The following is a 27,432-nucleotide window of genomic DNA, read 5'->3' as shown; positions in this document are numbered from 1 at the left end:
TGGTGCTGGCAGGTGGGACTAGATTGGGTTGGGATATCTGATTGGCATGGACAGGTTGGACCGAAGGATCTGTTTCCATGTTGTACATCTGTATGACTCTATAACTCCAAGAGTGGCTCAGGGTATCATGGAGGGAATGGTCCCTGTGGAATGTTTAGACGGGAGGAGAAGATGTGTTTAGTGATGGTATCTTGCTGGAGGTGGCAAAAATGGTGGAGGATGATCCTTTTAATATGAAGGTTGGTGGTGGGAACAAGTGGAATTATCCTTAACTCTGGGAAAGAGGAGAAGGGATGAGGGCGGGTATGTGGGAAATGAATCAGATAGGATGGTAGTATAATTGGAATAGTTGCAACATTAAAGGGGTAACTGGGAGCATGAAATGGAGTCTTTATAGGAAGCAGGGTGTGAGAAAGTTGAGATAGCTGTAGGAGTCAGTGGGTTTGAAATGAATACTAATTAGTGGCAAACAGCCCTTCTTTAACAAAATACTAACTGTAAATAATGCAACTGGGCATAATTATTTCTGCTTTAAAACGAGCCCCATTCAAGTAATTTTAATAAATAACAATTTTCAAATACAGTCAATAAGGGCAACACGGTGGCTCAGTGGTTAGCACTGCTGCCTCATAGCGTCAGGGACTCAGGTTCAATTCCCATCTTGGGTGACTGTATGTGTGGAGTTTGCACATTCTCCCTATGTCTGCGTGGGGTTCCTTTGGGTTCTCAGGTTTCCTCCCACAGTCCAAAAACGTGAGGTCAGGTGAATTGGCCAAGCTAAATTGCCCATAGTGTTAGGTGCATTAGTCAGGGATAAATATGGGGAATGGATATGGGTGGGTTACTCTTTGGAGGGTTGGTGTGGACTTGTTGGGCTGAAGGGAGTGTTTCCATACTGTAGTTAATCTAACCTAATATCTGAAAAAAAAAAGCTTATTTTTTTCAAGGACGTGACCAGCATTTATTGCCGATCCCTAGTTTCTCTTGAGGAGATGGTTCGTGCTGCTTTCTTGAACCACTGCAGTCCTGTTTGAGGATTTTGACCGAGTGATAGTGAAGGAATGGCAATATAGCTCCAAGACAAGTTGGTGTGGCTCGGAAGGGTATAATGGTAGTATGTCCTTCCAGGTGGTGGAGGTTACAGGTTTGGAAGGACCCTCAGTGAATTGCTGCAGTGCATTTTATAGGTAGTATACACTGCTGTCACTGTGATGTAAAGAGTAAATGTTAGAGGTGGTGGATGGGGTGCCAATCAAGCTGATTGCTTTGTTCTGAATGATGTCTGAACTTGCTGAAATTGTTGGTGCTGGTCATGTCCGGGCAACTGGAATGTATTCCATCTCATTTTGTGCCTTCTGGGCAGGCTTTAAGGAATCAAGAGGTGAGTTACTTGCCACAGAATCCCGAGCATCTGAATAGGTCTTAGATCCACAGTATTTTTATAGCTGGTCCAGCTAGTTTCTTGTCAATGGAAACCTCTAATTCACTCTTGACCTTATGATAGGGGACAGGTTATTCAGGGAGCAGCAGAAGATAGGCCTAGGACACTATCCTGAGGAATTCCTGCAGGGGCGATGTCCTGGAGCTGAGATGACTGACCTCCAACAACTATCTTCCTTAGTACCAAGTTTGACTCTAAATGTCTTTCCCCTGATTCTAGATTTGCTAGGGCATCCTTCATATCAGACTCAGTCAAGTGTTGTCAAGTGCAGACACTCTCAGCTCAACCCTGGAGCTCAGCTGTTTAGATTAAAGTTGCAATGAGACCAGACGCTGACTGCTTCAAGCGGAACCCAAGCTGAGAATCATTGAATAAGTATCATTGAGTAAGCACTGTTTGATGGCACTGCTGATGACACATCCTGTCACTTCATCGATGGTCAAGAGTAGGTTGATTATTTGATTAGGTGGATTTGTGGACACAACATACCTAGAAACTATTTCACATTGCTGGATAGATGTCAGTTACTGTAGCTGAAATGGATTGGCAAGGGGTATGGTTGGCTCTGGAGCACAAGTCTTCAATTTATTGCTGGAATGTTTTCAGGGCTCATTGTCTTTGCAGCATCCACAGCCTCCAGCTATTTTTCAATAGCAGATGGACTAAATCAAATTGGTTAAAGAGTAGCATCTGGGATGCCTGGGACTTCTAGAGGATGTAAAAATGGATTATTGATTTAGCAGTTCTGGCTGGCGCTGGTGGTAAATGTTTCTTATGTGCTGGACTGCCCCATCAGTGAGGATGGGGATATTTGTGGAGCCTCCACTTCCATTTAGAATTTTAACCATTAAACATCATTCATGACTGGATGTGGCAGGACAGCAGAACTGAGATCTGATCTGTTGATTGTGGGATCACTTACTTGTCTATCTACCTCTATCTTTTGAATGCTGCTTCTGCTGTTTGGCATGTGAGTAGTCCTGGGTTGCAGCTTCAGCAGGTTAACACCTGATTATTAGGTAAGCCTGATGCTGTTTCATGCATGTCCTTGTGCATTGTTCACTGAACAATGAATTCTATCAGGATTTCTTTAGTGCAGTGTCTTATGCACTGGGTGGCCTGAGTTCCTGAATGAACTTGAGGGCCCATGCTTGGAAAGAGTATGGCAGCTTAGTGGTGAACATCATGGCAGCAATAATTATTTTGGATAAAGGTTTAGTGTGGTACTGGCAATCAAAAGGTGATTGGTTAATGGCATATTTGCTGCCTGTCCTACTCTGCCTTCTCATGGGTTCCCACGATGCCTCCAATGTATCTTGGGAATTGGTTATTCTGTTTAAGGAAGATAACACCCCTCTACTTTAATGGAGTTCACTACCACCCATTCCCCTGAACTTTCATTGGAGGAATGCGCTCATCGATTTACAGAGAGCTACTTATAGTTGACATAACCATTCTGATGCATTTAGAATAAAATTAAACTAAACACAATATTAAGAAGTCTTTACTAAATTATTAATTGCTCTATGGATAGGGTATTCATGTCTAGATACTGACCAAATAAATGTCGGTTGTGGTAACCAAAATATATCATTATGTTCAATTACATGCCTTAATCTCAAATATAGTTCAGTGATTATAATATTACAAGATACTCTGATAGATCCTTACCTATTTTGGTTGCACTGTATATATTTTCAATAGGGAAAACACCACCTAAGCTATACAATAGGACTTTGGCAAGTGCTGGCACAAGTTGCGTCGTAGTTACCAAAACATTAACACAGTTACTCCTGCAACACACAAAGAGACAAAAACAAAATGAGTAATCTTCCTTGTCACATGAAAGAGTATTAATTGTTGATGATATTAACTGTCAGTTTGTCTCACTTGGCAGAGTTGCTTTTAGGTTCAGGTCTCAGTTGAGCACACAATACGTTGTTACACTTCAATGCAGTTCTAACGAAATGCTGTATTGTTGAAGCAATCATTATTTGAATGAAACTTTAGACTTAGACTCAGAATTACATCATCGTTACAGGGTGGGAGGCAGCCACTCGACCCATTTGTATCTGCAATCTGCCTTTAGTTGTTTGGGTTGATGTAAAATATCTACAGTACTTTTTGAGGTAACATGGCAGATTTCTCAGCTTCTGAGCAAACATTTCTCCCTCAACCAAGGCCACCAAAAATAACAGATAAATCTGCTACTATTTTAATTTATTATTTGTAGGACCATGGTATTTTTTAAAGTTATTCTTCTGGCCTAAATGTAGTTAACTTCAAGCCTTTTCCATTGACCTGTAAATACCAATTTGTATAGAGAAAAGATCTCATGCAAGTTGCAGTTCTTGCACCACCTGATTCATACTTCTGTCAAGTATCTGCTCTCTGTCTGTGGGCTTCAAGTGTTTCAAATCTGATTGACTCATGACAGAGCTGCATACATTATGGATGGAAAATCAGTAATATAATTTCCAAGGTGTAAAAGAAAATAGCTTGGTCTTCCACTAATTGGAAATCCATAGTGAGAAACAGAATTATTTCAGTTTCATGTGATCAATTTGCATTAAAACTTCACCACTTAGTATGTGAACTTCAGTCAGGACTGGACTTTTAGTTGTGTTGGCTCAACGGAATGGAATTAAAGATGTTACAAACATAACAATATCTTACCAAAATCATAACAGAGCTGGTTTGCCAAATGGAAGCATTCATTACTCTGCATCAGGAGGTTATGGCTTTGAGCTTACAATATGAAGTGACACTCCAGTGAAATACTGGAGGAGTGCTACATTATTAGAGGTGCTGTCTTTTGTATGTGATGTTGAATAGACATTCTATCTGTTTTCTCTGCAATGGTTCATGAAGGCAGCTCACCATTACCATCTCCAGTGCAGTAGCAATGGACAATAATCACTTGCCTATCTAGTGGCACCCACATCCCATTAAAAAAATTATAAATTGTTTAAGGTCCTACGGTATTCTCTCAGAAGAATAGAGTGTGCTCCTGATACCTGAAACACATTCCTTCCTCAGCCAACCACACCCTCAAGAAACAAATGAACAGGCCATTCATTTTGCAGAATAGCTAGTGTGTTTTGTTGCATAACTACAATGAACGGCAGCAGTGTGTAACATCTCACCAATGTAGCAACTCACTAAGGATCCTTTGATAGCACCTTCCAAACCCACCACTCAAGAATGAAGTCAGCAGATGTATGGCAACCCCATCAGCTGCAAGATTCCCTTCCAAATCACATAACATCCTAATTTAGAACAACACTGTCCCTAATGACACTAAGTTAAAAATCACACAACACCAGGTTATAGTCCAACAGGTTCAATTGGAAGCACACTAGCTTTCGGAGCGACGCTCCTTCATCAGCTGGTAGTGGGACGACGCTTCAGGTGGTAGCGACACTCCGAAAGCTAGTGTGCTTCCAATTAAACCTGTTGGACTATAACCTGGTGTTGTGTGATTTTTAACTTTGTACACCCCAGTCCAACACCGGCATCTCTAAATCCTAATGACACTGGGTAAAACTTTGGTTAGACCGCACTTGGAATACTGCGTCCAGTTCTGGTCGCCCTATTATAAGAAAGATGTGGATGCTTTGGAGAGGGTTCAGAGGAGGTTTACCAGGATGCTGCCTGGACTGGAGGGCTTATCTTATGAAGAGAGGTTGACTGAGCTCGGACTTTCTTCATTGGAGAAAAGGAGGAGGAGACGGGACCTAATTGGGTATACAAGATAATGAGAGGCATAGATAGAGTCGATAGCCAGAGACTATTTCCCAGGGCAGAAATGACTGACATGAGGGGTCATAGTTTTAAGCTGGTTGGAGGCAAGTATAGAGGGGATGTCAGAGGTGGGTTCTTTACACAGAGAGTTGTGAGAGCATGGAATGCGTTGCCAGCAGCAATTGTGGAAGCAAGGTCATTGGGGACACTTAAGAGACTACTGGACTTGCATATGGTCACAGAACTTTGAGGGTGCATACATGAGGATCAGTGGTTGGCACAACATCGTGGGCTGAAGGGCCTGTTCTGTGCTGTACTGTTCTATGTTCTACCACTAGCTTCTCAAAGACAATTATATCCAAGAAATAACGATGAAAATCTACCCAGGGATGATCAGGAGGATTGCATCCCATAACAGAGGCACAGTCTGTTTGGCTGACTATTAATTTAACTGAAAGGAAACGTGGACCATCTTTGTTACATACATGTTATTTTCTAGGATTCTTTTTCCTCCGTTAGTATGGATGTATGATCTTTCATGTTTGACCTTAGTTGATTATGGCTAGCAATCTTCCTTGCCTGATCTGCTTGCATTATAGTTATGTAACTAATGCCTCCAATATCCTATCATATGGGAATTTTTAAAATTAAAATCATAAAATATTAAATATATGTATATATAAATATAAAATAAAGTAAAAATAAAAAAAAAGTTAAAAATATATAAATTATGTTTTTATATTAAACCTACTTTTAAATTTATATTCATTAATGGGAATGACAGCATCACTGGCTAGGCCAGCATTTATTGCCCATCCCTAATGGCCAGAGGGCAGTTAAGAGTTAACCACATTGCTGTGGGTCTGGAGTCAAATGTAGACTAGGTAAGGATGGCAGATTCCTGGACATGAGTGAACCAGGTGGGTTTTCCCAACAATTGACAATGGCTTCATGATCATCACTCGACTCTTAATTCCGGATTTTTAATTGAATTTAAATTCCACCATCTGCCATTGGTGGAATTGGAACCCAAGACCCCAGAACATGACCTGGGTCTCTGGACTAACAGTCTAACAATAATAACACTAGTACATTGCTTCTCTCATTAGTCTCCCTCTTGATCTTCATCCAGGCAATTAATGACCTCAATGCAATTCACACGTAATTTATTGGAACATGTTGAAAATGTGAGAATGCTGTTACTCATTTTCATGGGTAAAACGATGATTGACAGTGTAAATCATTATTTTGCCCTGAACACGAAGCAATGATGTGACTGTGTTCTTGAAGCTTCAGGAATGAGTGACACTTACACTTTAATAAACCTTTGTGTCAGATTGTCCTGATTTAAACAGTATTGCTGATGAGTTATTAAACAGTAAATCTTACCTGGAGCTGATGATTGACAATGACTTAAGTGCATTTGACAGCCACGAGTCTGTCAGAGCCTCAACCTCAGCCCTTAACTGAAGCCAAGCATCTCTTTTTGCTGGACCAAGAAGCCCTAAAATACAATGCAAGAAAATACACTTAGAAATACAGTGAGATCTCTTCTAGAAGGAAAAGTCGAGGACAGCAGAAAGTTTGATCTGGGTGTATTTGGGTGACAGATGTCACAGGCTAGTTACAGACAGTATATGTGAGAATTACACAAGACAGATAAAGTTAAAAATCACACAACACTCATGTTATAGTCCAACAGGTTTAATTGGAAGCACACTAGCTTTCGGAGCGACGCTCCTTAATCAGGTGGGAGGGCTCGATCGTAACACAGAATTTATAGCAAAAATTTACAGTGTGATGTAACTGAAATTACATCACACTGTAAATTTTTGCTATAAATTCTGTGTTACGATCGAGCCTTCCACTATCACCTGATGAAGGAGTGTCGCTCCGAAAGCTAGTGTGCTTCCAATTAAACCTGTTGGACTATAACCTGGTGTTGTGTGATTTTTAACTTTGTACACCCTAGTCCAACACCGGCATCTTCAAATCATGACAACACAGATAAGTGTGGGACATCTCAACAGCAGAGACATAGGGGCAGTTACAAGCCACGGCATATTTGTTTAATACTCTGAGAGTCTTTATTTTCCAGGTCAGCACCAGCAATGAGATCTAGGAGAACATATGTGAAAATCATCCACATGGTAACAATGATTTTCTCTCCTTTCATTTTCTAATGAACTTGGAAGCTTGATACCTGGGTTAATTTGACCAGTTTAAGGGACCTAAAGTTCAGCTAAAACTTTTTTAGAATACTCTATTCTATAATGTAGTAGAAATTTAAAGTCATTTTTCAAAAACAATGATCATTTTCTGCTTTTGTTTATAATTCCGATGAGTTACTGATGCTACATTGTGTGAATGGTGAATGATCACATTAAGAGGGTGATAATATAATTGGGGGTATTGGGGTAGAGTTAGCTCACCTCTGTAAAATCTCTGCCTCAAGCCAACTATACCTTTGGAACATTCAATTCCTCAAATGTCCATAACAATTGTGGAGTATGCCAGAAACCTGGATAAATATTTTGTGCAGTTGGTTCCATATTTGATGTGAATTATATCATAGCAATGCAGTGCAGCATGAATGGTGAAAATGATATGAAAGGGGAGCATTTGTTGCTTTTATTGTTTCCCCTTGTCATCGTTAGCACCAAAATACCCTTCCCCTCTCTTTCAGTGGAAAAGAATCCAAAATGTAGAATCTGCAACTCCCAACCTGAATGAGTGATATTCCTGCCATACAAGGAAATGATTTAAGTGGAGTACAAAAGTGTCCTCATTATCCCCTCTCCCAACACAAGTCCTACAACTTGCTTCAACTCTTTTTAGGACGAGTGCTGTGTAAGTAAGTGAAGAACTGAAAATAAAGTTGCCTATAGTTTGAGCCATGTAGCAAGAGGCTGTGCTCGTCATTCACCAATCACAGGAACAGGAGTAACCCATTCAGCCCTGCCATTTAATATAATCATGGCTGATTGAATATTTCAACGATTTTTTATCCCCTCCATCCCTTAACCCTGTATGTTATTGGTAATCAGGAATATTTTAATCGCTGTATTAAACATACTCAAAAACTGAGCTTCCACAGCCCTCGGTGGTAGAAAATTCCAAATGTTCACAACCCTCTGAGTATAACACATTCTCCTCATCTCAGATGCAATGGCATTCCCCTTATTTTTAAATTATGGCACCAGTTTGACACTTTTCAACCATGGACACATCTTATTTGTATCTACTCTGCCTATCTCTTTCAGTATTTTGTAAATCATTATTATTATTATTAACATCATCAATCTATTGTTAATTTAGAAAAATGAACAATGCTGCTTTCAACTATTTAACGTAGCTTATTTGTGGTCAAATGTTCATCAGTGCAAGACTTATTCATCTCAAATCACATGATTGAAAGGGAAGATGAACCATTATGCTAAAAGAGCTGGCTACCTTTTAAAATGCTTTGCCCCATCAGCTTCAACAAAGTGTCCTTACGGTTTCAGCTACTTTTTAACACTATAACTCTTTGCTGAACTTTGTCTCTAATTTTGACAAATCCCATAAATTATCCCTATTCCTTTAAATTTCACTTAGATAGACAAACGTTCTTCCTGCAGTTTGTTCTAAACAGAAAGATCTTCATTAACAGAGCATAGATTTGAATTTTGCATAGGTTTGTTAGCCAGTGTGCTAAGTATAGTGGAATTTTGACTGTAGAATGTTTTGAGTGACAAGGGTTTGGGACAGGTTGACAAGTTGGCCACGAGTGAGAGTTTCCTTTTAATGGCACCAAACTGGATGAGTGAATGATGTTCATTCAGAAAGTAGCAGATCATTCAATTGCTGTTCAAGGAGCCGTGAGCAACCCATAATTGATCATAGAAAAGAAAATCTGACTCACCTCCTATATTGTTTTTGTAGGTGTTATATAATTCTTTTACACGCCTATAACGGAAGGCTAGTTTTCTCATCCAATCAACACCTCCCCGCACACCAGTTGCTAAGCAGAGGTTTGCGCTGGTGGCAGCTGCGTGAAAACCATCTGTTGCAAAGCTGTAGGTACTGCAAATAGAGCAACCAACATATGTTTATCATTTTAACATCCTTTCTCTTGCCTTATTAATTTGTTGTAGGACAAAATTGTTACCTTAAATCCTGTCCATTGTCATCAGAGGAGACATCATCTATATGTACTTGATCACATTCCTGTTAAAAGATAATGAAATTACCAAAATGCAAAATTACTTCTCCATTATTGAAAAATTAAATTACAATTTTAAGTGCAGTTAATGTTGAGTAAATCTTAATCTCTTTGTTTTCAAAGAGACTGTGGAACAGTCATTTGTGTAAAATGCTTGATCAAGAATTATTAAATGATGAACTTTTGTAATGTGATATATTTAGTAAATACAAGTAAGATGTTCCTCACTCTCCATGGGAATAGTATCAGCTGATTCAAGGGAGGCGAATGTTGTTACTCTGTTCAAGAAAGTGAATGGGGAAATCCCTGGGAATTACAGACCAGTCAGTCTTACGTCTGTGGTAAGCAAGGTATTGGAAAAAATGCTGAGAGATAGGATTTATGACTATATAGAAAAACATTGTTTGATTAAAGACCAGAGTCGAGAGTGTGGTGCTAGAAAGACACAGTAGGTCAGGCAGCATCTGAGAAGCAGGAGAATTGACATTTCAGGCATAAGCCCTTCATCAAGAATGAGGCATGGGAGTAGGTGGAGGGGAGTTGAAGTGTTCCCCTCCCACTCTGCCAGGGACATGAAAGTGCTGGGCCTCTTCCATTGCCAAACCCTTACCACCCAGCGCCTACAGGAAGAATGCCTCATCTTCCATCTGCAACCAGATGGGATTAATGTGGATTTCACCAGTTTCCTCACTTCCCCTCCCCCCACCTTATCCCAGTCCCAAGCCTCCAACTTGGCACCGCCCTCTTGACCTGTCCATCATCTTTCCCAGCTATCCGCTCCACCCTCCTCCCATCACCTTCTCCCCCACATTCATCTACCTATCGCATTCCCAGCTACCTTGCCCCCAACCCCACCCCCACTCCCAGTTATCGCTCAGCCCGAAATGTCGATTCTCCTGCTCCTCAGATGCTGCCAGACCTGCTGTGTTTTTCCAGCACCACACTCTCAACTTTGATTAAAGAGGGTCAGCATGGCTTTGTGAGGGGGAGCCTTATTGAGGATGTGACAAGACAAGTTGATGAAGGTCAAGCAGTGGATGTTGTGTACATGGATTTCAGTAAGGCATTTGATAAGGTTCCCCATGGTAGGCTCATTTAGAAAATTGGGAGGTTTGGGATACAGGGAAATTTGGCTGTCTGGATACAGATTTGGCTAGCCAAAAGAAGACAGGGAGTGATAGTAGATGGAAAGCCTGGAGGTTGGTGATCAGTGCTATACTGCAGGGATCTATTCTTGGGCCTCTGCTCTTGTAGTTTATATAAGTGACCTGGATGAAGAAGTGAAAGGGTGGATTAGTAAATTTGCCGATGACACAAAGGTTGGCGGTATTGTAAACAGTGTTAAGGGCTGTTGCAGGCTACAACATGACAGTGACAGGATGCAGAGCTTGGCTGAGGAGTGGCAGATGGGGTTCAACCTGGATAAATGTGAAGAGATTCATTTTGGAAGGTCGAATTTGAATGCTGAATACAGGGTTAAAGACAGGATTCGTGACAGTGTGGAGGAACAGCGGCATCTTGGGGATCATGTACATAGATCCCTCAAAGTTGCCACCCAAGTTGATAGGGTTGTTAAGAAGGCATACGGTGTTTTGGCTTTCATTAACAGAGGGATTGAGTTTCAGAGTCGCAAGGTTTTGCTGCAGCTCTATAAAACCCTGGTTAGACCACATTTGAAATATTGTGTCCAGCTCTAGTCACCTCATTACAGGAAGGATGCTTTAGGGAGGGAGCAGAGGAGATTTACCAGGACGTTGCCTGCGTTGGAGGGCTTGCCTTATGAAGAGAGTTTGAGTGAGCTCAGGCTTTTCACACTGGAGAGAAGAAGGAAGAGAGGTGACTTGATAGAGGCATACAAGGTAATGAGAGGCATAGATACAGTAGATAGTCAGAGACTTTTCCCCAGGGTAGAAATGGCTGTCACGAGGGTTCATAATTTTAAGGAGATTGGAGGAAGGTTTAGGGGAGATGTCAGAATTCAGTTCTTTACACAAAGTGTAAAGTGGTGAGTGCGTGGAATGCACTGCCAGTGGTGGTAGTAGAGTCAGAGACATTAGGGACATTTAAGCGACTGTTGGACAAGCACATGGATGGCAGTAAATTGAGGGGCATGTAGGTTAGGTCCATCTTGGATTAAGATAAATGATTTGCATAACATCGTGGGCCAAAGGGCCTGTATTGTGCTGTACTGTTCCATGTTCTATGTTCTGAATTCATGAGTGCTGCTTGCAGTAAAGGTATCACACAAACATTGTGCTGCGTGCCCATTTAAATGATTGTACTATGCAGCCGGTGCTAAACTGCCATTCAGTGGTTGTCTGTAAGAGCAGGAAGTGCAAACTATGAGAGGTAAAGCAAGCTTGCGCTATTCAAACCCAGCGCACAGCTCTTAAAGGGGAGGTGCATTAGGCTGGCCAGGTGCTCTGTGCTCCTCAAAGAGTGATTTTGACATGGCACACACAACAATTAAAGCCAAGAATGTCTATCAATTACAATTATATTCAACATTTGCAATCTCACTTCAACCACTTAGCACTGCTGCAAGTCTCATACTAACATCTCACAGCTCGTACATGCTGTCATTTATTCAAATATGACAGCCACATCACCTGAATATATTAAAATACTTAAGACCCTAATGCACAACTTGGTGGCACATAGCTGGAGGCAGGAACATTCATTTGGTTGGGTACAGTTCTTCGACCAAACTTATACATTGATGGAAGCAGCAGTGGTGTTATCATTGGAGTGGCTACTTCTGAGCTCATTGCAGTTGATGGCTCCCTTGTACATAAATCCCTTTTCAAATTCTACCTCCTCCACCACATTCCCACCTCAGACCCTCCTCCGATCGTCAAGTTGCAAATGTTGTAGGCAAGCACCTCTTCCTTCCTCCTTATCCCTCATCACAAGTCCTCCCTTGTGACAGTCTCCTTCTCGATATCCAAAAACTGCCACCCAGCCGGGAATATCAAGAGGAGGAAGACAGTGGTAAAGCAGGCACTTACGCGTTTAAAGCCACCAACTCAGATATTGACCTTTTTTGTGCACTTTGGAGGATAGCTAGAATTGGTATATGGTCAACTCTAGGGTTTGATGGCTACTGATCAGGGTAGCTAATTCACTGGAAAGCAAGATTGTTTATGAATCCTGCTGCAGATATTTGCTTGATCATGCAAGGATAACCAGAATGGCTGTGCTTTCATTAAATCAACACTGCAGACTGACTGATGGCACAATACATCTACTCTAAATATTTCTGGTGGGTGCTCCCATGTGTGTGCAATGACACCCTCAACGAAATGGTGTTTGTTGCTATGGAGGGAAATTTTGCAGTCAATGATATCTAAAGTTAAAGTTTTAAAGAAAGATGAAACAAAAATAAGTATAAAAATGCTGAATTTATAATTGCACAATGATAGTTACTGACTAATCAAACTTGCTTTGCTTTCATTGTTGAATCTGGTGTTGAAATTGCTCTAGCAGTTCAGTAAGCTTATTTCCTTAATGATAATTTAGTTTCAATGATCTCTATTGTTGATAATAGATAAAATACTGGTTAATTAAAGTGATTCATTTGTCAATTTCCCCATTTCAAATGAGAGCAAATATGACTAAGAAATTCAAAATTGTTAAATGAAGCAATATTTGTTAGGACATTTGGATTTTCATTGTTTGTGTCATGTAGCAATATTCAAATCAGTAGGTGGCAGCATTGACTCACTTATCACAATCACCAGTTGCTTCACATTCATTTTTAAGCATATGGTCAAAATGAAATTATAATTATTTAATTCCCAACTTTACTAAAAAACAATTTTATAATGTACTTGATGTGTGTGGTACTACACTTGTTTAAAATTTTCATTAAAGCAGTTGATAGCATAGTTAATTGCACAACATGCAGTCAGAACAGAATTGCTAAGAACTATATTGTACTCTCCAATGCTCTGAAAACATGGATTCTAGCTCATTGGCTGAATCTGACAGAAGCAACATCCAGTCTACTTTAATCAGCCTGCATTCACATAACCTTCTATAATGCAGTGAAATGTCTCAAAATATCTTGAATTTCTTTTTGTACAGCTTACAATTGATTCCTTTTCTTTGCCCTCCATGTTTAAAAAAAAAGAAAATGTAAACTACCTGCATTACTTTATACAACGGGAGATGATTTATGTGGTCATGTGGATGTAATAGTCATCCTGCCAGGTCAAGATGAATTTTCATTGTTCATTTGCATTGCTGTTGTTATTTAATGGGATCTTATATACTGGAGTACCATGAATAACCCCTTGAGAGGGAGGGCAAAGAAACTAAAAATATTAATGATGGTGGATAGTTATGAGAAGCTTGCAAAAGTTGAGTGCTAACATCACCGCCATGACTAATAAAACAGCATTGGTTTGGAACAGTGTACGGCTGTTCTCCAACAAAAAGGTCCATCAACAAATCATTTTAATTTCTCAATCAAACTAAACGCCTGCTGCTGTGTGACTTCAAACCTTAAGAGCTGTATATCTTTCATATGGACCTAATAATTTACTGCATATGAAAATGACCTCAGCACAGCTGAATCAATGAATGTTCTCCACATATAAATGAGTAGAGATTAGAGTAACATTCCTGTATCGAGTAGCCAAATATGATGAGGTTAAGCAAATATAGTCCTCAGTGTCAAATAACTGAATATATAAGATATATGAATAATGACTTATTTAATTTTTTTGTTCAAAATTATAGTCAATGAAGAAATCATTAAAAACACATGAAGGAGAAAGGGTAAACTGTTCCAAATGCTGAACCCCATAAGCAAAATTAACGTAAATCATGTGAGCAAATGTCACTAATGTGACACAACAAAAGTAATGTTTCATTGTAACACTCAACAATACTGCTAACGTTATTTCCAGCTCCCTCATTAACACAGAAACCACATAAAACCTGACTATTGACGCTTTTTGTATCTTTCCCAACTGAAAATTTTATGGTGCAGGGATCTACTGTATTAAGTTGGAACACCATATAACACATGTGTAAGAGTTGACAGAGGGGGAGGAATAGATTGATGGAGAGAGTTGGATTTCAGGTCAGGTTGGGTATACAGAGACCCTGCTAATCCTGAGTTGAGGGAATTCTGTAAGTGCATCATGGTAGCTCTTAGAAACAGCCTACAAGTCATATTGTTTTTGTAAGAGACTATTTCAATAAAAGTGGAGTACAGCTTCATTTGGTAATTTGTAATAACAGTGACCATTTAACAATATCATAATTTGTTTCACTGTCTGGACTTTGGGAGTATGCACCACCGGAGATTTCTTTAACACAGTCAAGGTCTGTGAGGAAGCCAAAAGTCTGTGCCTAAAGCAGGCTGGGCAGGGCTTCCAACTGAAGCAGCCTTCAATTAAAAGACCAACAATGTAGGTCAAACCAGAACCTACAGAAACCTAAAACAACCAGAGGTTACTGTCAGTATCTTAACAGCAATGAAAGACAAACGGTTATGTTAATCGAACATTAAAAAAAAGAAAGAATACCTTGTTATGAAATACAAAACCGAATTTGAAAAAAAAATTCCAAACTGTCACACCTTCCTTTTCTACTGGAAAATATGTGACACAGATATGAAAATGGAAACATTGACTATTTCCACACTTCCAATGCCCCATATAGGCACATGTCAGGGAATCAATGGTACAATGTTCCTGCTCTAACTCTAGTGTACATTTAAAAAAAAAATGCAGAGGACATGTGTAGGTTCATGGATTGGATAAAGAAATTGGTACATATAATGCATTTTGAGAAAAGGAAACAAACAATGGCAGCTGATACCCATGGAACAGTCGAACAGAACGTGGTGGAACACTGGATTGGATATGGTGGAACTAAGAGAATCACGAGTGTTAAATTTCTGTGAGATTTCTTTCTGTTGCATCAATAGAAGAGCCAAGCATTGGGGAGTGTAAATAACATGATGGCTTTAAGTGGCTCTTCCACTGAAATGAGAGCAGATGAGTGGGAGATTCCCATGGAAATTCAAACATCAGGGTACAAATATACAAACAAATATAGAAATAATGGAGGCACTCAGCAAGGTCTGGCAACATCTGCAAAGTGAGAAACAGAGTCTTCAGTCACGTCAACTGGACTGGAAACATTAACACAGTTTCTCTCTCTACAGATGCTGCCAGACCTGTGGAGTTTCTCCAGCTTTCTTTCTGTTTGTTTCAGACTTCCAGAATGCACAATATTTCGCTTTTATACAAACATACAAATTCTTGGGATTTGATGAAGCCATGGAAATATCTGGGCGCAAATTACAAGATCACAATAGGGGATGACAAACTTATATTAAGCAATTGTGAGATCTTAGTTTGATTAAATGCAAGTTTGATGCTTGACTATAGAAATTGTATGGAAGCCACAGGCAGCATCTACAGACTAGATCTGTCAAGTTACGAGAAGAGGCTTGACATTTTATGAGGATTTCCACTGGAGCAAAGGATTTGTGAAAAGGAAACCGAATAGAGGTTTTAAAAGTTATGTACAGCCTTGAAGAACAATTTCCTCTGGTCAGGAAGATGTAATAATCAATTTAAAATGACATTATGTGACTGAGGAGGGGAGGTTCGAAGATGTCTTTTACGGAGGCAATTGTCATGCATTATCTGGAATTTCCACATAGAGGTCATTAAAATAGACACCGATGTGTCATTTAAGAAAAAAAATATTTTAAGCAGAGTGAATTACAATGGTGTGGGGAGCTCTCAGAATTGTGGGATTTGTTTGACTTGGTCAAGTAAAGAGCTGGAATAGGCACAAGGGCCTTAAAAGTATGGTTGTATGCTTTTCTTTTAGTGCACTCTCTGGTGGATGACAGTACTGGTGCTTTTATTATTATTGCATCAGACTTTTACTCTGCCTGATAAATCACTTTCAGTACAGCATCTAAACTTTTATCATTTTTTACGTTAGAAAGAATTTTAATAGGAAGTTCACATTAATTTCATTTGAAGATCAATCTGCTGGTTAGATAACTTTTTTTGCCAAATCATGAATAAAGGCACGTGTCAACTCACCACAAAATACTGAGGTTGCATTATAATTCTCATTACTTTTGTTAAGACATTGAACATAACTACAAACTCATAAGTAACAACCCCGATATTTAACCCTAACTGTAATTTGATAACTAAAGACACAATAAAATCTGTACCTCTATTCTGTTCTTGAATAAACCTTTTGTATCAAAATCTGCAACACTTGTTCTGAACAAAACTCATGTGCACAAAGATACTTGATAACACATTATTTATAGCTATTTGATTAACGAAAAAAAAACACATAAATTAGCAGCCTCCACCCCAAAAGTGGTTTGCAAGCTTTTCAGTATCAAGGCACACTTCGCTGAGACAAACAATTTGACGACACGCCACTGTTTTCATATCACATGCATGGTATCGGAAGTCTATGCATGAGTAGCTCTGAAGACTTGTTCAATCTATAGGGGTCTCAGGCATCAGCAGATATTCCTTTCAATAATAGACACTGAGATTCTGGAAGAGAACTCTCATTTCATCTTTGAAATCAGCTTTTTTCCTCCTCTCGTCAGCTCCCTCACACCTGCCACAGATGTGGTCTTGAATGTATGTTGTTTAGGATACAGTCAGTACTGGTGCTACTGAGCTATTCTTGGTGATACATACTGAATAGTCTCACCCAGAGAACATTCTTTGCACTTAACACCCCAGTAACATGTAGGCATACTGAATCAGCAGCTGAGAGTGTCAGAGGACACGTGTGGACTGGGTGGATGGCTGTTGGTGGTAATTAGCAGGAAGTTTCCCTGCCCATGTTTGCTTAACCTGATACCATGAGAGTACAATGCTGAGTACTCCTATGATAATTCCTTCCCAACTGCATAAAACTATGCTGCCATCTCAGGTGGTTCTGTCCTGCTAGTGACAAAATTCAGTTGGAGGAATTTTCTGCTGATTAAGGACTGAACGTCAGACAAGCAATTTGAAGATTTTGCAAAAGTAACAGGCTTGGGAGAGTTGGTGAGGCAGAGCTGGGTATTGTTGGCAAACTGACTGTGTCTTTTCACATGATATTGTCAAGAGGCAGCACATAGATAAGATATATGAAGATCCATGGCTGGGTGCTTTGAGGACACCAAAAGAATTGCTGTGGAATTGGGAAAAGAAATGACGTTGTGGCTATTGTTGGGTAGATATGAATGGAAGGAGGTGAGTGGAATCTCATCCAGTTTGATAACTGTGGATGGGTATAAGACTAACTGAGTCAAAAGCTGCAAATGGATCAAAAAGGAGTGAGACCATTTACCATTGCCACAATTACATAGGATTACACCATCGGTGACTTTGTTAAGAGTCCTTTTCATCACTGTGGAAGACAGAAAGGATTCAATCCAGCAATGATGGGCACAATTTTGAAAGATGGTAACAGCATATTCAAGGACTTTCTGAAGAAGGGTGGGTTAGAGATGAAATCATTGTTTATAAGGACAAAGAAAGTAAAGTTTATTTCCATTTTTGATGAAAAGAATGATGCTGGCAAATTTGGAGGAGAAGGAACACTACCTGGGAAAAGCCGATTCACCTCATCAACTATCACGGCCATTCCATCTGGCAGGAGCCCATGGTCATTACTGAGCTGAACATAAAAATATTAACAAATTTATATCCACACGGGGAAGTGATTGGATGCATCTTGAAATGTACTGTTTCTTCTGGAAATGATTACCTTCAATCTTCTGGGCCTTTGGCATCTTCAGTGGGGCTGGAACACACAGCCACGTTTGATGGAATTCTTAAGGGTAAACTGGCAAGAACCCACAAACTCCCCTGTTCAATACACCCTGAAGAAGCACCTGCTCAGTTCCCTTCCTCCCTGGAGTGAGAGGTAGAGACCTGGCGAGTTGGAAACCTGCAGCTTAACAACAGCTCTCTCTGTGATCCTGCTGCTGGGATTTACATCAAATTTCCAGAACACATCTGTGTTTGAAATCTCATTGTTGGGAACTGTGGATAAAACCTTCTTCCATCCAAACTTTTCAGCCGGAATTCTGCATCGTCATACACCAAAGCTTAATTCTACAACATGCAATGACAAATGCAGAACAACCTACATTAAAATTGGACCTGACAGCAATTAGTTATAAGTAGTTTTTCCTTTCTCATGTTTAAGATGGATTTAAAAAGTGCTGGCATAGATTGTTGCTCAGGTTAAACTTTGTCCATCATTGGAAGTGAGGAGGAGGAGGAGGTAACCTTCTGTTGAGCAGAAAATGTTTTGCAGATTTCTCGGATTAAAAGGAGATTTGAAAATTTAGAGCTTTCTTCGCTAGAGTTGAGAATGTTAAAGATTGACCTAATGAAAGTATTTATAGCTACTGAAAGGGTATAATATTTAAAGTAGTTACAATGAATCCATAGGCTGGTGAGATGATAGGAGTAGGATTTTGAATTTGGGGTAGACAAATATAGAAAGGACTTAAAACAATTCTTTAAACAAAAAGTGGTTAGGAATATAGAAGTCTTCACCACAAACTGCTACTGAATCAAGTCCATAAATGTTAGTCAGGTAGTTGCTTGAAAAAGAATAAGCTTAAGGCAAAAAGAATTGATTAGGCCAGACCATACATGCAAAGAGAAGGAGTGGCAGAAATCTATTAATATGTATTTTGTGTTACATTTCTCTGATATGTACTACAGTGTGAACATGGTACTTTCTTGTGAAGTAAAGGATGAACTATATTTTCACCCTAACAATATCAGCATGTATGTATAGAACTATTTAACATTGATATCGGATGACATGGAATGGGACCCAAATCTGTAGGATCCAGAGATATTTTTTCTTATCATCTTTTGTAGATAGTATTGTTAATAAGGGTTGATGTTCACTGATATAGATGTGAACTAACCACCATCAGGAAACCAGAACGGATCATACTACATGGTAGGAAGTGGTGGTCAGACCCACAGAACCAGCAGCAAGTGGAAATGGAGTGCCTGAAGTGCAGTAGAGTACAGCAGGTGAACGATGAGGCCAGCTCAGCCATCCAAACACAGAAGAGGAGAAAAAGTCTAAAGAGAAGCAATGGATAAAGGACATCAAGTCTAACCCAGTTACTGGAATGCAAAGAAGGAAAGCTACAAAAAAGAGGAATCCTGTGCAACAGTGTGAAAGGGTTGGAAAACAAAAAAAGGCCAGCTGCTGTGTCTCACCTAGCAGAATCATTTGACTGAAGAAAAATTCTTGCCTGTTCAAGACTCTCTGGATCATAGGTGGAGGGACCCAACCAGACCATGAAATGGATCAATTGGCAGTGACATCTGACAAGGTACTGCACTGTGTCAGGCCTTGATCAAAAGCCGGACAAAATATCAGGTCAGTGTATGGGTGATATGGGATTAGCAGCCGTATCCAGGCTATTTTCATCAGACAGGGCATACAAAAAGAAATCCACCAATATGACAATATGACTCCTATTTTAGTTTAAGGCATATCCCCAACAAGACTGAGCAAAGTATAACTGACACAATTACGAGCCAGGGAAACTACCAAGTCTGTACCTCACTGATAATTGCCATCACCGTGCAGGTTCTGATTGAAGCTCTATGGTATTAATAGCCTCAAGATTACTTTACATGAGCAAAAACCATGCAGTTTGCCAGACAGGCTGAATGCCACATGCAAAATGGACTTGCTATCCATGGGGACGACTGATTGGGTAGAATTTGTTAATCAGATAGTGACTAACACGCCAGTAAGAAAACACATTCAGTGGAAAACGAGAACCATTCCTTTCACTGCTTCTTGTCTGCTTTGTGGCAGTAAAGTTCCACATCACTCCATTCTACAACTGTTCAAGAAGTAGATGATACCAAGGATCAATATTTATTCTTCTTGGGAAAATGGCAGAACCACAATTCCTGGTAAGCAGGTAACATTATTAATGGCAAGAAAACTAATCTTAATCTGGACAGCGCACAGATAATAGTCCAGTAAATTGCAAAAAGGACATTAGAAAGCTACAAAGAGACATAGATCAGTTAAGTGAGTTGTTAACAATCTGACCAATTGTGTATAATGTGGGAAAAGGTGAAATTGACAATTTTTGGCAGGAAGAATAAAAATATACATAGAATTGCAAAGCTCCGAGACACAGAGGGATCTGGGATCATGCCTGAATTGCAAGAGGTTAGTAAGCATCTACACCAAGTAATCCAAAAGGCAATAAAATGTTATCATTTATTGCAAGGGGAACAGAATATAAAAGCAAGGAGGTTATACGTCAGGCACACAGGGCATTGGTGTACTGCTCTCAACATTAAAGGTAAATGTGTTGGAATCAATTGGTGAAGAAATACAGAACTTGTACCTGGAATTGGTGGGATGTCTTATGATGAAAGTTTGGACAGGCAGGGCTTGTATGTGCTGGAGTTTAGGATAATAAGGCAAATTGATTGAAAAATAAGATCCTGAGCGGTCTTGATAGGGTAGATGTGGAAAGGTTGTTTTATCTTGTGGGAGAATCTAGAACTGGTATGATTTGGTATGCTTTCCTTTATTGGTCACAGCATTAAGTATAGTAGTTGGGAGGTCATGTTGCTGCTGTACAGGACACTGGTTAGGTCACTTTTGAAATATTGTGTACAATTCTGGTCTCCCTGCTCTAGGAAGGATGTTGTGAAACTTGAAAGGTTCAGAAAAGATTTACAAGGATGTTGCTAGGATTGCAGGGTTTGGGAGAGGCTGTTTTCTCTGGAGCATTGGAGACTGAGGAATGACCTTATAGAGGTTTATAAAATCATGAGGGGCATGAAAGGATTAAAAGACATGGACTTTCCCCCAGGATGGGAGAGTCCAGAACTGGAGGGCATAGGTTTAGGATGAGAGGGGCAAAATTTAAAAGAGATCTATGAGCAACTTTTTCACATAGAGGGTGGTGCGTATATGGAATGAGCTGCCAGAGGAAGTGGTGTAGGCTGGTACAATTACAATATTTAAAAGGCATCTGGATGGATACATGAATAGGAAGGGCTTAGAGGGATATGGGCCAAATGCTGGCAAATTGGACTGGATTAATTTAGGATATCTGGTCGGCATGGACGAGTTGAACCAAAGGGTTTGTTTCCGTGCAGTATAGCTCTACGACTTGAGCTCTATAACTGGGCTCACTGTTTAAAAATAAGAACTGTCCATTTAAGACAGAGGTGAGGAGAATTTTTTTCTCACAAAGGGTTGTGGGTCTTTCACATGCCTCCTCAAAAGGTGGTGGAAACAGAGTCTATGAAAAGTTTTATAGCAGAGGCATTTCGCTCCTTGGTAAATAAGGGAGTTATTGGGAGAAGCACTTATGTGGAAATTTCAGCTCAACCTTGATCTTATTGAATGGCACTGCAGGCTTGAGGGGCCAAATGGGCTTTTTTTGTTCCTAATTAATGTATTCACATGTTGGACACAGGGGGGCAGGTATATCCATTCTTTCAGTTTCAATACCATGGTTAAGCCTTATTTTCTCCAACTGTCTTTCATCAAATTTTAAGGTGCAGGAGGTATCCCAAAAAGAGCATGAGGCAGATATGGGCTACCATTCATTACGCCATTCCAAATCAGCATTGTACTTTATTAACAGAGATGCCCATGTAATTCTGAATCTTCAATCAGAAATTGAAGTTGACTCTGGAATAACTCCACAGAAGCTGGCATCCCATCACCAAGTTAAGCTTTATTTACACAAGGAGAGTCCTTGACACTGATCCAGCTCCCTCAGAGCCAGCTCTTAGAGTGAACAGGATGGTCTGACAGTCCTGTTCTTATCTGTCAGCCAGGGGTCCCTGACTAGACCAGATTAACTGCCCCAGAGAACTCATATTCTATGAGGTCCACTTGCCGGACTTTGTTACAGTCACTACAGATTCATCCCTGTAACCGAGTCTTCAATGTCCCGAGGATCACTGGAGGATATTTCTGCAGAAGACTACAGATTTTTCAGTTCTCTTTGATGAAAGGCTAGAAGGAACAGGAATAGGATGTACCAAGGATGATGACGGTCTGCCACAGGATAATGTTCTAGATTTTAATTTGCTCTTTCAGAAATGAGTAGAAGAGAATGATATTATCAGAATGGCAGATGATCCATTGGATGAAGAGGCTCCTTGATCTTGCCATACTCTAACTATAGTGGAAAATCTCACCTACTACTTTTGAGAAGCCTCACTTTTTCGTTGATCAAAATAAGGAAATGGTGAATTTACATACTTATTCCACTCAGCTGGGAAGACATGCAACAACCACAGCTAGCAGCCAGCAAAAAGCTATCCAGGACAAAAGGAGATCATTAATTTCAATTTGGATCAGGCCAATAATGAACATTTGGAGGTTTTAATCTGCAGAAATGTCAGCTGCTGTTTGCAACCGAATGGCATTGTCAAGAAGACAGGTAAAGACACGGGGTTTCTTTCAGTAATTAAGCAGAGGTTCATCCAACAGAGTTTCTAGAACTGATGAGTATCTTTGGAAAACTTAACACTGAGCAGTAAATGAAATCTGGCATATTAAAACGAGGCATGAGCGTGGAGAATCTAACTGCCTAAAGAGAATGCTAAACAGTCAACTATTTGCAATCATGCAGCACAACTGAGCCTGTCAGCAACTCTATGAAGTACATACATGAACTATTCTTCCTATCACTAATGAGATTATTGTCAAAAGCATGTCCAATGCTGAGGTTGACTATTTGAGCAAATTGTCACACCACAATACTGTGCAGGGACATGCTACAGATTGTGGTCCTGAAGTTATTATGCCATTAATGATCATGTAATCCTTCTTGCTGAAGAGCCAGAAATCTTTGTTTCTGCAAACAGTTGCCACATGTTGAAGGAAGTATAGAACTGATACTACTCCTTACAGAAAGGGAGATTTCTACCATGGGATCGTAGGGAAGTTCTTATTTTTCATTTTCAGAATGCTTGTCATTCTTCTTTTCATCTCTCAGATTCATCCTTGGATGAGAATGCAATGTAGAAGGGTGCAAGAGGGTGAATATCACTTCATTGTCTCCATTTCAAGGAATTGTGATCATTTGAGTTATGAAGCATTCACTGTTGAATGAGCTTTTCCTTGATTGGTTTTCACTACGGTTACATTCAGCTCATCGCAGGTCTCACAGCCCAGGAACCTGATGTTGTGAGAAGATGTGATGCCACTCCACCAATGTGATTGCGTTCCAAGGAAATGATGAGGATCACACATATCTTGTACATTCTCCATTGGAGCCAAGAACAATGTTGTAGATTGATGGTACAGGTACAAGAGGTTATTGGGGATGGGGGGAAACTGGGGGTGAAAGGTGGATGGAACAGTACATAACTCATGAGGTTAACAATGCCTGAGAACAACAAATTTTGGAAGAAATGGAGGAAATAACATAAGAAATAGGAACAAAAATAGGCCACTCATCCCTTCATGGTTGCCCCAGTTTTCAATAAGATCTGTCCTGGTCTCATCTCCTCTCTAATGCCAACTCATCATAGCCCTCAACCAGCATTCTCGCTGTTTCTTTTCTTCTGCACAGACCTCTGAGGACTGTGCATGCCAGCAACTTGCAGTCAATGCTGAGATTCATGTTGATACTCGGATCAACATGCATCCTGGAGCAGCCGTGTGTGTGAGCTATCACACAGCAAAGGTGCAATGCTGTCTTCAAATCCTTAATGTGGCAGAAAATCCACAATCTCTATGAATACTTTCAGTGATCTAACCTCCACAACTCTCTAGGGCAGAGAATTCCAGACATTCAATGCCCCCTGGGAGAAGAAACTCCTTTGCATTTCAGTTTCAATTGGAAGTCCATTTATTCTGTAACTGTATTCCCTAGTTTGAGTTTCTCCCACTAGTGGGAAATATTTCAACATCTACCTTGTCAAGTCCCCTTGGAATCTTGCTTGTAAAAGGTTAACGATACTTACATTCTTAATATTAGCTTGATGACATGGAATTGGGACATAATACTAGATTGTTCCAGAGATGTCCTTTCTTACCATCTTTTGTAGATAGTTATAGTTAATAAAAATTGTTGATGTTTCCTGACATGGGTGCGTATTACTAAGTAGCAACAACTCAGATCTAATCTTATGACACTATCCAGGCTCAAACCCTTGAACTCCCTCCCTAACAGCACTGTGGGTGTACCTACGCCAAGTGGATTGCAGTGGTGCATGAAGGCAGCTCATCACCAACTTCTCAAGGGCAACTAAGGAACAGCAATAAATGTTGGCCCAACTAGCAGAGCCCAGATCTCAATAATTGAATTAAAAAATGTAATTTTAAATACTGTTGGAAAATACTAGGTATAAGTAAGTAATCAGGTCTAAATTGTGAGAAAAGAAAGTCTTAGCCTACAAACAAATCCGATTGGTAAATAATTTGCCTGGCTTTGAATAGTTTATGAACATTTTGTTAAATTTAAATGTCATAACTTTTCACTGTGCATATGATTGTGTTTTGACAAATGATATTGGACATTATGAGTTAATGATTTCATCAAGTACATTTTTTAAGCTGGTCTAAAATTGATATCATGGATCAGTCCCTCATGATTAAAACTGTAAAGTTCTTTTTATAAAATATGGCAGCCCTTTTTGAATTACATAAATACAGATATTTCGGCTATCCTAACAAGGGCTTTTATTTAATTGAGATTACAAACCTGGCTGGTCCGCGGCCCCTCGGGGGAGGAATCCCGCACGAATACGGGTTTTATTATATCTGATGCTAACACATCCCGAGCATGTAAGAGACTTAAATATACACCCTGGTTAGTTGTAGGTTAGATTAGTAGATAGTTGAGTTTTGTTTGTTTGTTTTTTTTTTCTTTTCGTTTTTTTTTGTTGTTTTGTTTTTTTTGTCAAATTTTGGCTATTGTATATTTGAGCTAATTGTATATCAATGTTTATATCTGAGAGTTTTATTTTTGTAAACTTGTAAAAAATGTTAAATTTCTAATAAAAATATCTATTAAAAAATAAAAAAAAATAAAAAATAAATAAAAACTGTAAAGTTCTAACTCCACTAAAGATACTTTATTTTATCTTAAAGAGTCCTTCCTTCGCAAAGTATTCCTAAGAAGATTTTCCTAAACCATAAACAATTCAAAAGATTTCATAGATTGACAGAACTTACAGGCTCAATACATTCAAACCCTGTCAAGATCACTATTCTGCAAGCTTTTATTTGATTATTCCCAGAAAAACTTTCCATGTTGGCTACATAATTGATCTCTGCATCACAAGAATTCTGTAATAATTTAACAGAATGTAATGTTAATTTTATTGGTCTTTAAGAATATTCAATTTATGAGGTACACTGAATAATTCACAACTGCCAAAAGTTCTCATAAACAAGGTAATCAAACTCACACTTCTTTAACAGGAAAAAGTGCATAAAGTACATTTTAGGATATAACTTCATTCATCAATAACTTCATGAAACACTAGTCTGTACGTCTGAAAATATCACTTTGCTGATAAAAGGGGCAAATTTTCATTAAGTGTCAGAAGCAAAACACTGCAGATGCTGGAATCAGAAATAAATGGCCATGACCTGAAATGTTAAGTCTTATAGATTCTGCCAGACTAGCTGAGTATTTTGTAGCATTTCCTGTTTTTATTTAATTAACTGTCAAATTAGTTCAGTAGAACCATTTTCTCCTTTTAAGTAGAAAGGTCATGGGTTCAAGTTCCACTCTTGCGGTTTTTGCACAAAATTTGGGTAGATAATCATCTGCCACCATGGTGTGGGCTTTGTCTCCAGCTGGATATTTGTACCTGATGCAGTAATACTTACGTTAGCTCCTGTAATGTAACAACTAGACATGGGTAATATGGTACTGGAAGACTCAACAGACATTGGTTACAGCTCCTGATATATACATATACTAGAGTTAGAGGCATTTCAGTGTCTGAGCTAATACTAAGTTATTCAGTTACAAACAGTAGTATGCATTCCAATAGTGTGTTATGTGTCAAATGGCCCCAGCTAAGCTGAAGTTTGAGACGTTTATATCCTCAGCTCACATGCTATGATATGCTAATAACACCACGAGTCTCTTAAAGGCATTCTGCATACTAACTGTTGTGACATAACAGAGCAGATCTTTTAGTCCAGTAGTCCATGAGTAGTATATTGTCAGAGGTGCAATCTCAGTTTTAAACTGAAGTCTATGTGCCTAGATAAATAACATTCAGATATAGAAATTCTTGTGGAACTATTTCAAAAGGAGTCATAGTGTCGCCTTCCAAATTTGTTCCCAACTTTTCAGAGCACTAAATCCTCCAATCAGGCTACCATCCCTGCCTTAGTCCCAAAATGGCTTTTAATGTCACAAAGGATGTACAAAGTGATTACACAGAGGTAAACATTTCCTCATTGACTCGTTTGTTACTCCTTATATGGTTGATCACACTCTCCTTGTCCAACCCCTCTCGACATCAGTCGGTTCTGATATAACGCGATAGTTCCGTTCTTGTGCGGTCTTGCATTATAAGAAAATCACACAATAAGTGCACCACTTAAACTAATGGGGCCAGAATCGTGTTATAGCCAATGCAGGTAAGGAAAGTTTGTATTCCACAAATAATAGTCTAAATACTTCAATCACGTTAAAGCCAGTTAGCGCACCAGAAACACACCTTACAGCACAACAGACTGTCCCCTGGCACTCATCTGGCTCTGTTCCTACGTATCAAGTCATAACCAATAATTGCGAAAGGTTACTTCCCTATTTCTGTTCCATTGTCTGTTACATTGTTCTGTTCCATTGGGTTGGAATATAAAAGCACTGTTGAGCTACTGAGACTTTATAAAGCTCTGGTTAGGCCCCATTTGGAGCACTGTGTCTAGTTTTGGTCCCCACACCTCAGGAAGGACATACTGGCACTGGAGCGTGTCCAGCGGAGATTCACACGGATGATCCCTGGAATGGTTGGTCTAACATATGAGGAACGGC

The 27,432-nt window shown here is 39.6% G+C and overlaps 1 protein-coding gene across 34 annotated transcripts in view; it reads right to left on the bottom strand.

Moving 5' to 3' along the window:
- Nucleotides 1-27,432, bottom strand: part of eya4 (EYA transcriptional coactivator and phosphatase 4) — a 554,349-nt gene that overhangs the window by 26,474 nt on the left and 500,443 nt on the right. For all 34 annotated transcript variants that reach the window (XM_043686452.1, XM_043686599.1, XM_043686613.1 and 31 more), the window contains 4 exons: nucleotides 9,336-9,394; nucleotides 9,090-9,250; nucleotides 6,575-6,689; nucleotides 3,113-3,234 (listed from right to left, as the gene is read on the bottom strand). In XM_043686452.1, coding sequence (XP_043542387.1) covers nucleotides 3,113-3,234; nucleotides 6,575-6,689; nucleotides 9,090-9,250; nucleotides 9,336-9,394 — 457 coding nt within the window. The remainder of the gene's footprint in view (nucleotides 1-3,112; nucleotides 3,235-6,574; nucleotides 6,690-9,089; nucleotides 9,251-9,335; nucleotides 9,395-27,432) is intronic.

This window comes from Chiloscyllium plagiosum, chromosome 3 (genome assembly GCF_004010195.1).
Source record: "Chiloscyllium plagiosum isolate BGI_BamShark_2017 chromosome 3, ASM401019v2, whole genome shotgun sequence".
Classification (NCBI taxonomy): domain Eukaryota; kingdom Metazoa; phylum Chordata; class Chondrichthyes; order Orectolobiformes; family Hemiscylliidae; genus Chiloscyllium; species Chiloscyllium plagiosum.
This window is presented reverse-complemented; position numbering and strand designations above follow the sequence as displayed.